Source organism: Taurulus bubalis, assembly GCF_910589615.1.
Source record: "Taurulus bubalis genome assembly, chromosome: 1".
NCBI lineage: Eukaryota > Metazoa > Chordata > Actinopteri > Perciformes > Cottidae > Taurulus > Taurulus bubalis.
Window position 1 is genome coordinate 32,342,250 of NC_136589.1, and position 16,510 is coordinate 32,358,759.

The 16,510-nt window shown below is 44.7% G+C and overlaps 1 protein-coding gene across 2 annotated transcripts in view; it reads left to right on the forward strand.

The window, feature by feature from the left end:
- LOC306740073 (myomegalin-like) overlaps nucleotides 1-16,510 on the forward strand; it is a 36,938-nt gene that overhangs the window by 16,648 nt on the left and 3,780 nt on the right. Inside the window, exons 7-45 of one of the 2 annotated variants that reach the window (XM_079222183.1) lie at nucleotides 495-632; nucleotides 724-843; nucleotides 939-1,031; nucleotides 1,149-1,373; nucleotides 1,462-1,620; nucleotides 1,711-1,812; nucleotides 2,336-2,473; nucleotides 2,669-2,848; nucleotides 3,074-3,268; nucleotides 3,347-3,529; nucleotides 3,614-3,730; nucleotides 3,818-3,886; nucleotides 3,998-4,104; nucleotides 4,216-4,355; nucleotides 6,831-6,964; nucleotides 7,112-7,263; nucleotides 7,390-7,684; nucleotides 8,136-8,340; nucleotides 8,484-8,600; nucleotides 8,729-8,988; nucleotides 9,104-9,318; nucleotides 9,488-9,605; nucleotides 9,759-9,876; nucleotides 10,024-10,078; nucleotides 11,463-11,710; nucleotides 11,793-11,897; nucleotides 11,999-12,154; nucleotides 12,337-12,594; nucleotides 12,671-12,802; nucleotides 12,886-13,002; nucleotides 13,084-13,273; nucleotides 13,389-13,510; nucleotides 13,822-14,049; nucleotides 14,173-14,274; nucleotides 14,498-14,715; nucleotides 14,803-14,946; nucleotides 15,282-15,420; nucleotides 15,722-15,768; nucleotides 15,980-16,034. In XM_079222183.1, the coding sequence (XP_079078309.1) occupies nucleotides 495-632; nucleotides 724-843; nucleotides 939-1,031; nucleotides 1,149-1,373; nucleotides 1,462-1,620; nucleotides 1,711-1,812; nucleotides 2,336-2,473; nucleotides 2,669-2,848; nucleotides 3,074-3,268; nucleotides 3,347-3,529; nucleotides 3,614-3,730; nucleotides 3,818-3,886; nucleotides 3,998-4,104; nucleotides 4,216-4,355; nucleotides 6,831-6,964; nucleotides 7,112-7,263; nucleotides 7,390-7,684; nucleotides 8,136-8,340; nucleotides 8,484-8,600; nucleotides 8,729-8,988; nucleotides 9,104-9,318; nucleotides 9,488-9,605; nucleotides 9,759-9,876; nucleotides 10,024-10,078; nucleotides 11,463-11,710; nucleotides 11,793-11,897; nucleotides 11,999-12,154; nucleotides 12,337-12,594; nucleotides 12,671-12,802; nucleotides 12,886-13,002; nucleotides 13,084-13,273; nucleotides 13,389-13,510; nucleotides 13,822-14,049; nucleotides 14,173-14,274; nucleotides 14,498-14,715; nucleotides 14,803-14,946; nucleotides 15,282-15,420; nucleotides 15,722-15,768; nucleotides 15,980-16,034 (5,896 nt within the window). The remainder of the gene's footprint in view (nucleotides 1-494; nucleotides 633-723; nucleotides 844-938; nucleotides 1,032-1,148; nucleotides 1,374-1,461; nucleotides 1,621-1,710; nucleotides 1,813-2,335; nucleotides 2,474-2,668; nucleotides 2,849-3,073; nucleotides 3,269-3,346; nucleotides 3,530-3,613; nucleotides 3,731-3,817; nucleotides 3,887-3,997; nucleotides 4,105-4,215; nucleotides 4,356-6,830; nucleotides 6,965-7,111; nucleotides 7,264-7,389; nucleotides 7,685-8,135; nucleotides 8,341-8,483; nucleotides 8,601-8,728; nucleotides 8,989-9,103; nucleotides 9,319-9,487; nucleotides 9,606-9,758; nucleotides 9,877-10,023; nucleotides 10,079-11,462; nucleotides 11,711-11,792; nucleotides 11,898-11,998; nucleotides 12,155-12,336; nucleotides 12,595-12,670; nucleotides 12,803-12,885; nucleotides 13,003-13,083; nucleotides 13,274-13,388; nucleotides 13,511-13,821; nucleotides 14,050-14,172; nucleotides 14,275-14,497; nucleotides 14,716-14,802; nucleotides 14,947-15,281; nucleotides 15,421-15,721; nucleotides 15,769-15,979; nucleotides 16,035-16,510) is intronic. The other variant, XM_079222184.1, reaches the window with a different exon arrangement.

The following is a 16,510-nucleotide window of genomic DNA, read 5'->3' on the forward strand; positions in this document are numbered from 1 at the left end:
TGAGGCAAAGTGATCCACGCAATGTCAGACCATCCTATCATCTCAGTTCTGGTTGGCTAGTACAATAGCCCTATTGAAATGATATGTTAATGTTATCATTTCTATTAGAAAACATACTTCTTACAGTAACATTCTAAATGTGTTGAATTTATTCTCAGCTACATTAAACTACACATGTATCTTGGTGAATCAAAGTATACGTTATGTAAAGATAATAGTGGCACAGATCTCTTGTGCTAACTCATGCATGCAGACACGCATACCGCTTCAGAGGCTCTCTCCCCATCATGGCTGTTTACAGAGTACACATAAATGAGCAGAGGTTATACACTGAAAGTTCTGCCACCCACAGCCTCTGTATTTTTCATGAATTTGAAACCAACAAAATATATATTCCTCCAATAATTCAGCTGCTCGATTCAGTCAGAAGATTATGTAAGTTAACATGTTTTTTATAATTTGAAACACTAACACCTTATTTTTTGTCATTACAGAGCCTCGTTGAGGAGCAGCAGAATCAACTGAACCAGTATGAGTGTGCAGCCGGTCAATGTGTCAGCGAGCTGCAGAAGGCCCAGCTCCAGGTCCAATCCCTGCAGGCCAAGATCCATGAGAGTGAGGCCAACAACATGGTATGCCCCTTTTTTAAAGTTCGATATTTCTTATAAATCCATATTTGATAACGGATGACAGCCTAACAGTGTTACCGGTTTCCCTCTTTAGAAACTGCAGGAGAAGCTGAACGAGATGGAGTGTGAGCTGCGTTCAATCCGCGAGGCTGCTCAGAGTCAGGAACGAACCATTCAGGGTCTCACAGAGTCCATCAGTACCAAAGACAGTGAGGTGAGTGTTTATCTTTGTCAACCTGTGTGAGATGACACCATGAAACCTTTATTTGAGAGATGCTCATACACACACACAATCTATTCTACTTTAAGGCCCAGGAGCTGTACCACATGATGGAAGGGCAGAATACCACACTGTGTAAGCTGAGAGAAATGGTCCACCGCAACCAGCTTGGTCAATTTAAGGTGAGACTTTGCGCACACAGAGTGGCTGCAAACCCTGACCTCGGATTATTCTTTATGGATAGTGAGAAACCTCCTCTTCAGGCTTGACACACTGACTTTGATCTGGTCATTCTTTAGGCGCCAGAGGGGATCAGCGAGTCTGTGATGCTTGCCCAGCTGCAGGGCGAGCTGGTGACAGTGCAAAGCTCCTTGTTCTCTCTTGGTCTGGAGCTGGAGGCCAGCCAGAGGAGTCTGAGACAGAGCCAGAGGCAAGGAGATGACCTGTCGAGGTTCAAGGACAGACTCAACTCTGATCTACAGGAGGTGCAGCAGTACAGGGATGTCACTGAAAAGCACAACCAGGTTAGTGTGTTTGTGAATGTGTATGTGTGAAACAAATCTTGAAGTATGAAGGATGCAGCATGTGTGACCTCCTCCGTCTGTGCCGCAGGACCTGCGCTTTGCCCTCCAGAAAACTCGCTCCGAGCTTCAGGCTAAAGAAGCAGCTCTGAAGGAGGCTGAGGTGGAGAGACACACTGTGGAGCAGGAGAAAGACAGGAGCATCACACAGCTCAAACACTTTCTGCAGGACAAGGAGCAACAGCTACAGGTAATCAATCTGTGCATACAGTCTGCAGTTGAATAGATGCACATACATGCACACATTTCTGATCCTGTCTAAACATCTTTGTATCTGTAGGAGTACTCAGCGATGTTGGATTCAACAGGAAGCTCCAAACCAAGAGATTCCCTGCTTGAGAAACTTAAAGAGCGTATTAAGGACAGAGACAGAGCTCTGGAGGTAAACATCACACACATTCATATACACACCAGGGGCATTAATTAATGGCAGCTTGGTAGAAATGGCATGAGCACCCCAACTACTGTTCCATGTGTATCGCGGTACCATGTACGGTGTGATTAATGCAACCTCAGTATGGATCTATCAGCAGTCGAGAAAGCCGGTAGTAAATTGTTATGCAAACTCCCCTGAAATCAGTAAACCAGCATAGCATTTCACAACTAACACAGTGGAAAAATCTTTATGAATTATTAAGGTGAAGCAGCAGGGAAAACGTCAGTACTCTCTTGTCGAGTCCTGTTGCAACCCTACAGTATTGGTAAAGATTTTTTCCTAAATATCAGATGCTGGTGGTGTTCTCTAACAAAAATGTTAATTTCATACTCTGACTTATTTATGAAATTCGTTTGAAAGGAACAGGAGCTTTGTATACTGCCCACCTGCTCAGAACATGATGAATATCACAGTTCATGGTGCCCAGAATAGCAGCAGTGTCATTTGTCTCCCCCTCCGCCATCTGCAGCGCTCCATTGATGACAAGTTCCGCTGTGTTGAGGAGCGCGAGGGCCAAGTGAGGAGGCTTCAGTTGGCCCTCAGGGAGAAGGAACGGGACCTGGAGAGACTCCGCTGCATTCTGTCGAACAACGAGGAGACCATCACGGTACGCTTGTCACACACAGGAAAAACGTATCAGACCTGTCAGACCTGCCATCTTGTACTAATGGCATGTTCAAGTAACATGGAGGCTTTATTTTAGAAAGTAACTTTTAAAATCAAAACAGGTCGTTTCTGATATATATACATATAGGTGTTAAGTTACTCTTTGTGTGGTCACACCTGTGATTGTGACCATCAGAGTCTGGACACTCTGGTGCGTGGCAAAGAGCTGGAGCTAGAACAGGCGGCAGAGGCCTACAGGAACCTCCAGTGGCTGAAGCAGCAGAGCGAGGAGAAGGAGAGAAATACTCTGAGAGAGAAGGACACCATCATCAGCCAGCTACAAGCAGCTCTACAGACACACAGCCTGGAGGCACAGGTAACTCACACGCACACACACACACACACACACACACACACACACTGCCTTTTATTTATTGGTCATGGCTTCTATCTGTTTGCTCTGTATTTCAAAGCTTTGGAAACAAACCTGTGCTACTTGTTTTCCATTTGGCAAATACAACAGGTGTGCTAACACGGGCCTACCTGGTTGAACGGTGTGTTGTGAATTGGCTCATTTGTGTGTGGGTAATTGTTTTTCCAGGATCTGACGGCCACCCTCGTTGCCCGAGTTCAGGCTGGTCCCACTGAGGTTGTAGAGGAGTTGAAAGCTCGGCTGGCGCTGAAAGAAAAACTCTTGCAGGAACTGCTCTCGGACCGCAGCCGCCAGTCTAATGAACACCAAGCACAGGTCCAGGAAATGCTCAACACTCTCAGCTCCAAAGACCAGTACCTGCAGGTCAGCCATGTTGCTGGTATGGTTGTGGAAATGTAATTGTGCACAACAAAAGTCTTTCAATCTCTCTCTCTCTCTCAGGACTACTCCTACCGGCTCTCCCTTGTGATCAGTGAGCGGACTGGCCAGCTGCAGGAGCTACGGAGACAGCTGTCATCTAGAGAACAAGAGCTGTGCGAGCTGAACCAGGACAAGGAGAGAGAGATGGGAGGAGAGGCGGAGCACCTGCGGAGTCTGCTCAAAGAGAAAGAAGCCTTCATCAAGGTACCTTTTCATTTGTGTCTCATGGCTTCCTCCCTTGCTTCATCTCCTGTAGACCTGATCTTCACAGTATACGTTATTCGTCAGGAGCTGATGCAGGGCCAGGAGGAGGCGATGCAGCCATCCTCAAAAGAGAGTGAGGCAGAGATGACGGCTCTCCAGGAAGAGTTGCAGCTATTACTGAAGAAGGAGAGGGAGGCTCAGGTATCTTTGTGGACACTGTGATGAAAACATAAAAAAACAATGCTTTTTAAAAATCTCACATTATATCTTTGTGCGCTCTCCCTGCAGAAAGAGCTCTCTGCTCTGCATTTATCTTTGGCTCACCAGCAGGACAATAAGGACAGCGCTGATCATCAAGTAGGGTGTTGCTTCATTCTCAATTAATTAGACAGTATTTAGCTATTTGTGCTGCTTAATAACGTGTATTTATTATATCTTTCATCAACCCTGCCTGCCACTATGATCTAGTGTGTGCTGGAGCAGCTTGTGTCGGAGTACAACAAGCTGAATGATGCCCTGAGGGTGGAGAAGAGATTATACCAAAATCTCACACACATCCACACCAAGAGTGACAGGTAGAGGAGCTGCACACAGGTCTCGTGACAGGCCAGTTTCTTGTGAATACTTTTTTTTTTTTTTTTTTTTTTTTTCTCTTCTTCTCTAAAAGACATTTTCCTTTTCCTCAGCTCTGAGAGGATCCAGGCCCTCCACACTGAGCTTGACTCAGTTCAGGCACTCCGCAGACAGCTGGAGGAGGTCCTGGCCAGCATCCGTAGCATGGCCCTGATGCTGGAACGGGCATCTAAAAAGCCGCCTGACTTTGGAGGTGGGGATGGGCAGGGCTCAGCCTGCAGGGCTGCAGGGGGCACTATCACTATTGCTCTGTCTGACCACACCACTGCTGAGTGACACTCTTTATGTGACATGGAGCTGTTTGGAGCACTGATGGTCAGATTTATGAAAAGAGGAGTTCTGCTTTTAAGTGCGCATAAAAATCTGACCATCAGTTTTCAGGTAGCTTCTCCAAATAGCACAAACACTACTCACAATAGCAGAAACCTGTTCAAATTAACCTCAATGTTATGAAGTGTCAACGTGCAACCCATCGTCTTATTTATTAATGTGTTTTCTGAGTGTGGTGTGACTATATTTTTGTATTGTTTCTGGAAACGGCCTGCGTATCACTTTGCAGTGTGATTGTTCTGTATTGCCATTTCTGTGTACTGTCTCTCACTGGTGCCACTCTTCCAGCCTTACTGTCACAGTGAAGTTACATCATGTGGAGAAACTCAAGCTCTTGCCTTACAGTGGAACGTCTTATCATCCATCATTTGTTTTTATATCATCTGTTTGTGAACAGGATGTGCACACCTAACAAGGCCCAAGATACAAATCCCAAAAGATGGCCGAGTAGTTTCCTTTAGTTCAGCTCAACCTTGGATTGCTTTCATACAGTTATACCTGCTCTGCATTAGTTATGTTTTAGTCTGATAGGTACGAAACATAAGGTCAGCTGCATTGGATAGAAGGTGGTTGGTGCACGCTGATTACTTTAAAGTAACGCCATGGTAGTTTAGTATATGTGTTGTTTTTAGTTAGTCTGCTTGTCTGCTTGTCTGCTTGTCTGCTTGTTCAACTTAAGTTCAGCTTTGTATCAAAACAGTAGAAAAATATAATATTGACCAACTTTAAGTTTACTGTCTGCACTATGCTGTCTGGCATTCACGTGAGATGTGAATGCCAGAAATAATACTTGCCCATTCAATATTTATATTAGGTAGAATACATTTTCTTGGGATTTGTGCTAATCGCTCATCTAGCCTCAGAGATGGAATCCTTGTCAACACTTCTTTTTGTATTTTTAATGCAACGGTAATAAAAATGTGCTGGCTTTTTATCAAAAGCACTTCTGTTTGTTGTGTTTAATGGGGAATTTGTCATCATAGCATCCAAAATCTGCAACCCCCGACTTAGTCCTTGAACTACCTTCCTTCTATCCCCAGAGCTCAACCCACAGTGTGTTTTATCTACCTGAACCATTCCTATGTCTTCCTCAGCCTCCTCGTCTGTCCTGATATACCCTTTATCATATAAGAACACACGTTATAAAAGTGTGGTAAAGTCACAGATTTAAATCTGGTCAAAAATATCTGAACTTGTCAACAAATCTCTGTAGATAATTCAGTCTTCATATATAAATAGAAACACAAAACTATAATTTGTCTTACCAGACATGTTCAATCCAAATGAGTGTTTTGTGTTTATGTCCTTCCTCATGCATGACATTGTGGCATGGTTTTCATGTTTGCATGCCTGTTCTGCTGTATTGCCCAGTTAGACATTCACAACTAAAATGACATTCACAAACTGAGGGAAGCTCATGTGAGCCCTTTTACTCAACACCCCCGGTATTTTTTAATGGTCTTAGTTTAACTGACAAATACACCCAACAACATACAGTTTTAAGATGATTCCCTTTCCATATTATGATCCCATATGAGAGTGGTGACGATATGTGGTTCCATATAATTAAACAGGCAGGGCCCCACATTCAGTCAGTTCAGCTCACAGAGCACATTGTTCAATCTATAATAACCCAGAGTTGCTCAACGAACTTCCTGCCCTTTCACTAGTAGCACAAAGACATTTCATATATTTAATTGTGATACTTGTTTTCGGGTGGAGTCAAATGAAGTGCCTTTGAACTTCATCCGGATTATGAACTAATCCCATAATAAATTCTAAAAATGCACTGAGCAACGGTAGATACACACCCATACACACATGATACACATCTACGGTATGTGACGTGTGTCTGTTGTGTATTATGTAAAACAATTTTCCTTTGAAATTCCTGCCAGGCTCTTTTCACTGAGCCTCTGCGTCCTGTGTGAGTATACAATATTTCAATATCACACAACAAAGCTGCACATATATTTAGTTTTGGCACAAATTCACCCCTAAACCTTTCATGTAAGATCATTTAAATGAATGAAAATCTATTACATTTGTCTCAGTTTCTCATGAACACACGCATGCACACTCTCATCCGGGGTTGCACTGCCTTGAGTGTGTTTTTGGCTGGCAGGCAGAGCATGACATAACATTTCCCTTTGGTCCCATGACAAAGTGTTGATTCAGCGTATAAACAGGAGTTCTGGAAAGAATGGGATAGAGAGTGGCTGCTAGAGAGGGAGAGCCAAAACTAAAATTAAGAATTAGAAGAATAACAGAGGATTGAGAAATAAACAAAAAGGGGATAAAAGCAAATGGATGTTTTATATGGTTGTTTTGTTTCCAGAGCTCAGCACAGACGAGGAGGGGGACGAGGAGGAGGAGGAAGGAGACGATGAAGATGGCAGCAGTGACGAGTTTACGGACAGCATAGAGGAGGATGATGACAAAGTGACGGCCAGAAGTTTGGCCTCCATTCAGGTAAAATACTTCTATTTACATTTCACTGTTGAATCCCTTTACATTCAGGTAGTGTGTAAGCATAGATTTATGGACCTCTTACTAATTTAAATCATTCACTTAATGGCTAAAATGATAGCACAATAACAATCGTCCTCTTCTGTTCAGACTCGTGGAGCTGAGGGTGGGATTGGACCGCCGGTGTCCCAGAGAGCTGATGTAAAGCAGCTTGAGGAAGCAAGGAAGACACTTGAAGGCCACCTTGAAGAAATAAGGCTACAACTGGAGAGGGATGGATACACCTCCGTGGCTCAGATGAGGTGCACATTTGTCTCAGAGATCCTCTGTAAACATTGCGTTTTGATTGTCTAAGCTGTAGGAGAGGGGTTTAAATCTGACAACTTCATGTATATGTATATTTGTCCTCCTTCCTTGTGTTCTGCTAGGAGTGCACTGCAGTGGCTGCAGCAGGAGAACCAGGCTTTGAAAGAAACCAGAGGACGAGCTGGAGTTGTGGGACTGAGGATAAACCCAGAGAGGAATCACAGGAGTTTGAATCAGGAAGAGGAGATTGAAGAGGAGGAGGATATTGAGGAAGATGGGGAAGAGGAGGAAACATCTCTAGTGCCAGTGGGAAAGCGAGCTCATCTGTGTGTTAGTCTGAGTGACGAGCGAGGGAAGAGGCACTGCAAGGGGCCACGCTCTCTGACGTTCCCTCATCACACACACCAGACGGAGACGGTAACACATTCAACACATTCTTCACATGATTCTTCACATTCTTCATTTCATGGAAATTAAACTTTGAGTGACTTACAACTGCAGCTTGTAACTCTCTGTCTCAGATATTTTATAAAGTTGCTGCAAATGTATTCAATTAATTTGAACTCTTCAGGCGTTAAAACAGTAAATTTAAATGTTCTGCTTCAACACATTGCAAAGCAGATTTCAGTAAACCGTTTAAGAGCAGCATGTCTCCAGGCCCCATCTAAGGGCGGGTGTTTTGTTCTTTCAGTCCCGAGATTGTTACTGCTGTGCCTGCAGTTAGTTTAATATTATCAATGTGATGCTAAGCATGTCAATTAAAATATTGTTCCCAACAACTATACGCTGACGTGATGAAAAGGAAAGATTGTGATTTCCTCTCTCGTGTATTACACGTCAGAGTTGCTTAAGCACATTGCTGTTGCAGGAAGTGGAGCCTGCTGGCGAAAGCAGCGAGAAGGGAACGCTCTGGCAGGATATAGACGATGGTCTTCGTGAGCAGGCGGCCCGCCTGAGCTCCAATCTGGCCCTGAGCCACCAGGAGAACAGAGAGCTGCTGGAAAGGCTGATGGTGTCCGAAGCCACGGTCCACGCTCAGGCTGAACAACTGAAGGATTACAGAGATCTGCTCAGTGAGTCGCTTTCAGGAACATCTATGAAGGAACACAGATGTGTTATTAGAAACATGAAAGAATATACTCAATATACCCAAAACCTTAGTCAAACACTGATTGGTATACACGATTCAAGTCATTTCTTACTCGTGTCTCTGCAGCGGAGACATCGGTCCAGCAGGCCAGTAAGCAGGTGCAGGTGGATCTCCAGGATCTGGGTTATGAGACTTGTGGTCGCAGTGAGAACGAAGCTGAGAGAGAAGACGCCAGCAGTCCAGGTAACAAACAGACCAAATTCCTCTCAAACTGACACCGAAATATTCTCTTCTCCTGGAAAATGCACTCACTGATCTGCATGAATCATTAATTATGAATGAATGTGTCCCTTTATCTCTCCCTCCTCCAGAGTTTGATGACCTGGAGATGTGCACGTCACTGTCCAATCAACAGGACTATGAGGGTGCGGGTGGCAGTTGGTACGCTGGCAGCAGTAACGCGGGTACTTGTGAAATGGAGGACGAGTCAGCCTCTCTGCAGCATCTGGTCCAGGATCTCCGCTCACAGCTGACCCGCTGCCACAAGGTGATCCGTGGGCTGCAGCTGCGTGTCCGCTCCCTGTCTACCACCAGCGACTACGCCTCCAGCCTGGAGCGAACCCCACGCAAGGTACTGTAACATTAACCAGCTACTCTACATCACTGACTGGTCTTTTGGGTTCATTTTGTATTCACAATAAGGCCCTTTGTGATGTTTTTTTTGCCATTTTATCCTCACCTTCTAGGTTAACTGGGCCTTTGAGACATCACCAGCCCCCAGCGGTGTGGAAGAGGATGAAGGCTGGATGTCTGACACTCAAGGCATTCTCTCAGGGTCCAAACCCAGCAGGGAACTGCAAGAACTGATGGCACGAGTTGAGTCACTGGAGTCGCAACTGAAGAGCTCCAGGCTGGAGGACAAAAGCCAAACAGAGGAGGGGAAATGTGCCACCTGGCCTGGGTGAGTGAACTGAGACAGATAAGACAGATAAGCCATGGTTAAAGATAGAGGTAGCTGTTACACCTTTCTTGTGTCTAGAATCGTTAACTGAAGCAGATGAGAATAATTAGTCACCCAATGTACAGCCCTCTATTAATACTGTGGCTTCTTTTCTCCTTCACTCCCACAGGAAGTACAACTCTCTGATCCAGGCACAAGCTCGTGAGCTGTCCCACCTGAGGCAGAGGATGAGAGAGGGGCAAGGAGTCAGCCATATCCTCACCCAGCACCTGGGTGATACCACCAAGGTACTGCAACTAAATAATTACATAACAATAACAAATACCCGAATATTATCACGTTCCTACATATTACCAACATGTGGAAATAATATGAACAATCAGAATGTCACATGTTTAGTCGGTATTCTCATATCTACTCAAATTCTCTACAACTTGCAGGCCTTCGAGGAGCTGCTGCGGGCCAATGATATTGATTACTACATGGGCCAGAGCTTCAGAGAGCAGTTGGCACAGAACTCTGCCCTGGCACAAAGAGTGGTAGCCAAGATCAGTGGACGTAAGGAACATCTCCCCATATCTTCCATCGCCCAGAAAGAGAGTTCCATGTTTATCGTTTCCCATTCTTTTGGTCCTTTTATGCCCAAATTGTAATTTTTGGATGTTTCCTCTCTCCTATGCTGTCTTTCCTGTTTTACTTCCAAAGGTGAACGTGCAGATAGCCATGATGACAAGAAAGGCCACGAGTTGCTTGCCCTACGGTGAGTTTTTTTTAACCAACAAACAACAAAACGCTGATCTATGGAATCACCTGCAGCCTTGAGATCTGTGGGCCTCCCTTGAAGTTATTAGTATAGCACTTACTCTACTGTCCTAGTGATTAGTTTACTTTGTCATGTGACCTGCTGCGGCACACCACATGGCTCCTTATGGTAGAGGGAGACAGAAGGTAGCTGTTAATCCACACACAGGCCCCAGCATGGATCCTTTAACCTTAAGTTGCTTTCATTGGATAGTCTTACAGTACAGGTGTCCCACTAGCTGGGCTTAAGAAGCTCTGTGTGACTGTGTGACAGTCCTTTTCTGGTGTTGCCCCATTCAATCGCACCATGCTCAATAGAAGACTGTTTCTGTTGGATCTATACTCAGTCACTAATTTGTGGATTTGTGCAACAGCATTTAAAGCTACTATGATTTTTATTTTTCATTATTAAGAAGATAGTCTAAGAAGTCCTAAAGTGACTAGAATCAGAAGACAGCAAAGAGCCTGTAGTGCATCAAGGACTTGGTCTTTCTGGACTGAACAGATGGCTCCCCTGTGGAAATCTATGATTTCTAAGAACAGCTCCATATACAGGGACTCACTGTGGTCTTTTTCAACGGCTCGAGGACAAGCAAGAGAGACAGCTTTTCTTAGGATGCTATTGGAGAGAGACAGGGAGTTCATGCTTCAGCAATTGAAACAGTAAGGGAAGTTACTTCACAGGCAAGAATACTTTTAGACGATTAGTCCACCTACAGCAGAGGTTTGGCTTGAAATTATCAAAAAGATCCATGAAGAGGCTTAAATATTGATATATTTACACTATATTTAATGATGTACACATTGCAGAATGCATGAAATGAAAAATATATTCTTTCTTTATTTTCATTATTGATTGATCTTATGATTATTTTCTCAATTATTGTTGTCAACAAATAGTGAAAAATCCCCTTTATAGTTTCCTTTATAGTTTTTCTACATCTTTAGATGTCTTGTTTTGTCCGACCAACGGTAAAAAATATTGCTGAATCCCAAACTATTCAGTATGACAAAGAAAAGCACCACATTCTCACATTTATTGTTGATCGACTAATTGCTGTTGCTCTTCGCTTTTCTTTTAGTTGTATGTTTTACTTGAGGATAATCATGTGCAAATTATGTAGAGCTACATAAGAACTTACTGTCATCATTTTCAGCAATTATAATATAGATTTAAGGATGCCTGGCAATAGTGTTGTTTATTTTGTTGTTATGGACACATCTAAACATATCATGCAACAAGATAAAGAAAGAACTGCCAGGCAATGTCAAGCAGGTATTATTTTTCATGAGTAGCTATTGATCCAGACTATAATGGTTGCTTGTCTTGTGTGCACATGTAGGCTGAGTAAGGAGCTTCAGCAGAAAGATAAAATCATCGATTCCCTCCACACCAAGCTACAGCAGCGTCCAGAGACCCCGTCCAGCTGCCATGCCCTCTCTGAGACCACCGACCAATCAGACAGAACGTCCTTGGTGTCCGATGAGTACAGAACCAATGAAGACTTGGAGCTCTGTTCGGATTTAGACGCCAGAGACTATGAGGAGGAGCACGGGCTGCAGCAGCCAGGACAAGGATCCAAACAAGAAGGTACAGTTTATTTGTATGTTCCAACTTTCCATATCTGGAAAGGGCCTCTTCCTTCCTCTCACTATCCATTCCCCTCCTTTAGTCCGTCCATCGATCATCCCTCATCACGGCTTCCTTAAGTCTTCCAGCAGCTGTCCCAACATGCATTGCTCAGCCCCTGTGGGTTTGACCAGTCAGTCGTCTAGAGGTATGGGACTTACAGATAGCGTTGACATGCAAAGTATCCCAAAATCACCTTTCCTGTTTCCTCCTCCTCCTTCATGTTCGGTATGTGTTATCCCCCTTCAGCTCTTTTCCGTGAGCCTGTGTCCTACTCCTACTCTGTCCCCTCTGACGTCTGGGGTAAAGAAGTCATTTCTGACCCCCAGCCCAGGGCCTTGTCTGTGATTGCTGTTCGCCCAGAGCTGGACACGCTGTACAAACTGATGAATGAGCAGAACAGGGGTGAGGGCTTTGGCGGGGTAGGACGAGTGAGAGAGGGATGTGTGAATAGTATAAATAAAGACACAACTTCCACAATATCGTCCATTGGCAACCATCTCACTTGCAGATGAATTACATTCATCTGTTGTCCTGTGAGTGTTTTTAAACACACGTCACTCTTTTGTGTGTCTGTGTGGTTCTAGGCTTCGCGGTTCCCCATGACAAGGCTCAGTTCAGTCATGCATTGGGTGCACATATCCAGCACGACCTCTCCAGCTACAGCCAGCAATCCCATCATGCCTTTCAACAGTATCCGCTGGGTGGCATTCCTGAAGGCCACTCGATAAAGTCTGACTCAGGTCTATTGACGGGACGGACTTTGTGGGACATGGAAAACATGGTTCCGCCAGTTGGTGGCTACTCTGGATCATTAGGACACCATCAAGGAAGCAGCCCTGCAGGTGTGACTCTCTACTGTTTTGTCTGTTAGTAATCAGTCAAATGATTATCACCACACTATTGTTATGTTGTCTCTAGGGGCAAATTTGATAGAGGAGCACCTGCGGGAGGTTAGGATTCTCCGTCAGCGTCTAGAGGAGTCCATTAGGACCAATGAGAGGCTCCGACAGCAGCTGGAAGAGAGACTGGCCTCAACCGGGCGTGATGGAGGTATTGCAGCCCTCGCTGCAACATTGCCACTTCTTTCTCTATATGTAATAAATTACATAAAATAACTCCACTGTTTTGTCCAGGGGCACAAACAAACATCTACATTCAGGGACTGGACACAGTCACTCAACTGTCCAATGAGATCCGAATCCTGAAGGAAGAAAACGTGGGTCTGAAATCACGACTGCAGGCCAGCACAGGTACTTCATCTGAAAGTTTGAATTTCTTTCCTCTGGAATAGATGCATGTTTTCCCATTTTTAATCCTCCTCCTTTTCTCAGACACATGTGAGGAGGTGCTGCAGTTGCGGGAGGTGGTGTTTACAGCACGCGCCCGCCTGAAACAAGCAGAGCTGGAGGCAGAGCAGTGGAAAGAGGAGCTAAGACGACTTCAGGCTCACACTCAGGAGCAAGGACAGCAGATACACATATTGAGGCAGGAACGGCAGGCCAGTCAGGAGAAAACCAACAGGTTGGTGTGTGTACATGCAGATTGAATCAAACAACAACTGATTCCTTGATAGAAATTGTGCTTGTCTGTGTGTCTACACATCTAATCTCTGTAATGTACTGTAATGTATCCTCAGGCTCCAGCATGAGGTGTCTCTACTGCAGCAGCAGCTATGTGAGAGCAGAGAGCTCATCCACTCCCTGCAGAGTGAACTACAAGTGTACGATCGAGTGTGTTCCAGTACAAAGGCCAACAAAAGTAAGTCTGTCCATTGTACACTAAATATACTCCCCGTTTTACAAAACAAATATGTTGGCGCCATCTGGTGACAGTAGTAGTAGGCTAAAATCAGGTTGCTCCCATTTTTCCAATTCTGATTGTCACAACAGTTGTCGTAACAGATGCTATAATTACAAAGTGAACTCCATTTTTTATTTAAACATCTACCAAAGTACTGAACAACATGTGATCAAAGTTTTACGGGATAAACCCCTCCAAATCCCAAGGGGCACTGAAGCAGGAGCATGTCCAGTCAGACTCTCCGGTGATTGTGTGTTTTTCGTGTTCAGGCTACCTGTGTGAGCTGCCAGGTCTCCCGGTGGAGCTGGGGGAGCTGCTCGGTGAGGTGAGGAGCCAGCTGCAAAACAGCGTCCAGGAGAACAGTGCCCTCAAACAACTGGAGCTCCACAAGCAGCTGGAGCAGAAGCTGGGCGTCGGCTCCCCTCGGACCCCCTCCCTCTCCGCCCTCACTGCCAGCCCCCAGAGAGAGAACTTCTACAGGCGACAGCTGCTGCATGGTGAGACAACGCCTTCTAGATACGACACAACATTGACAACGCAACATGTTTGTGAGGCTCGGTGTGCTGTGGTGTGGTTTGCTCTTTGTCCAAGCCTGGTTTGTGTGTCTGTATGCTCCACAGACCCAGCTCCGTCTCCACCAGTCAGGGACATTGGTCTGTTTAACTGTGGATCTCCCGGTCCTCCCTACTCAGACCTGGACGACAGCCATTGCACTGCCAATGGTGTGATTTTAACTGCACTGCCTGTTTGCAACTCAATCTGTCTTAAATGTGTGGACTGATTGCTCTGTAACAATAATAATTCTATTTTTATTGTAATGTGCCTTAACGAATATTTTTTAATCACTTCCGAACTTGCAATACAGTGACAATGCAAAAAAAGAAATACAATAACATAATTCAAAGTCGAATTCCAAATTACATTCAACTCTTTTATCCTCAACAGACCTTCTTGAACCTCACTCTGACCTGGAGGGGGAGGCCCCTGACGGATCATTTGCAAACCGCAACGGCCGCCACGCCATCGGTCATGTGGATGACTTCAGTGCTCTTCAGCAGCAAGTCCTAGAGGGCGAGAGCCTTGTCCAGCGCATGGAGACAACCCTGCAGGCCTGCCTCGGCCCACCACTGCTGGAGGGCAACCAGAAGCAGATCAGTGAGCTGGTGAGAGCCAAAAGGCCAAAGACAGATTTTCAAGTACAACAAGTCATTACTATAGAGCACAAATATCTAACTGAGGTCTGTATGTAGGTCCTGGACTATGGATGTGTAAAGAGTCTGCTGTCTAACACCAAGACTCTGAGACAAATCCTGGAGGAGGCGATGTCCCTGCTGAAGATGTTCTGGAGAGCAGCTCTGCCCAGCACTGATCCCTCCATCCAAAACCTTAAGAAGGTTTGGGACACATTTTGATTTCAAACTATAAGCCTGGAGATACACAATGTATGTGTTTTTGTCAACAATTCCCATGAAAAGTCCAAAATCAACAATGCAATAGTCTCTCAGTGTGTTCCAACATACCCGGCATGTACTTGTTAGTATTATCAATTAATTGTTAAGAATATATAATTTCACTAGTACTATCTTTTAAAGAGCCGTGTCATAAAAATGTTTGATGAGAGAGCAGAGCTTCGATTTAAAAATGGCACTTTGTGTGTGTGTGTGTGTGTGTGTGTGTGTGTGTGTGTGTGTGCGTGCGTGCGTGCGTGCGTGCGTGCGTGCGTGTGTAGGAGCAGTGTATGCAGGATGAGATTGTGTCCCTGAAAGTGCGTATGTCAGAGCAGGATGAGGTTCTTAAGGGGACGATTCACAGACTGAGGAGCACCAGCCGAACCAAGGAGAACATGGAGCACTTCATAGTCAATCAGTGTAAGTGTTTCTGTGCATTTGTGTGTTTGATCAGAGAAATTTGCGCAAAGCAGTAGGTCTTGGAAGCACAGGCGAGGTCAGGAAAATAGCAAACGTACAGAGTGCTGTTTGCGCTGCTTCGTGCACAGCCACAAAAAGTGAAAGGAAAGAATTTAGGAAGGTTGAGTGTAAAACAAAACCAAATAAGGTATGAGTAAAGAAAAAGACAAATAGCTTCTCAGCAGACAACATTGCTTGTTCCTTTTTTGGAAGTTTTAGAGAAAGGTTTGTAATATCAACAGTTATTCCTTATTTTTTGCAGTGTCAAGGACTCGCGATGTGCTGAAGAAAGCAAGGACAAATTTAGAGGTAAGCAAACATCACCATTATGTCCAGGATATCATACATAATATAGGTCATCTGCATGCATATTCCATAGTCACAGTATTATGTGCATAAGTACTGTATTTTGTGATGTCCCTGGTGTCTTTATGATGTAAGTTCATCACTTTTGGCTTTCCTGCCTCACTTGTTCCTTCGTCCTGCATTTGTCTCTCCTCTCCTCATTTAAACCCCCCAGAAGAATGAGCTGAGACTTTCCTCTCTAAGTTCCTCCTCTTCCTCTCCTTATGCTGGTAATTGTTGGATATCTTGTGATCTTGAAAACAGGTAGACGTTGTCCCAGATGCTGTTTTTGAATAACCCAACGGTAGTAGTTTAGGCCTACTGATCAAACTGTAAAAGTAAACAAGGGTGACTCTGTGGCCTGGGGCAGCTTTTACCTCCGTGTGGATTTGCTTTTTCTAACCATGCCAACATCACTGCTTTACACTCCCGTCACAGCAAACATCCTGGTTAAACTAGCTTTGTATGACATTTCTGTTTATCAGGGAGAAATAAAACATGGAGGTTGTCCTGTCTAGAAAAGAAAATGACAGCACACAAACAGCTCCACACAGACTTAGTTGTACCACGCCTGGGCTTTCTCAATGTAGATAAAGTAAAGTAGATATAATACATTTGGTCATTGGAGCCATGTGTGTGTGGCCGCCTTGTTTTCCACATGGGACACAGCCATGACCAGCACCCACCTATGTATTTGGTGTGTTTT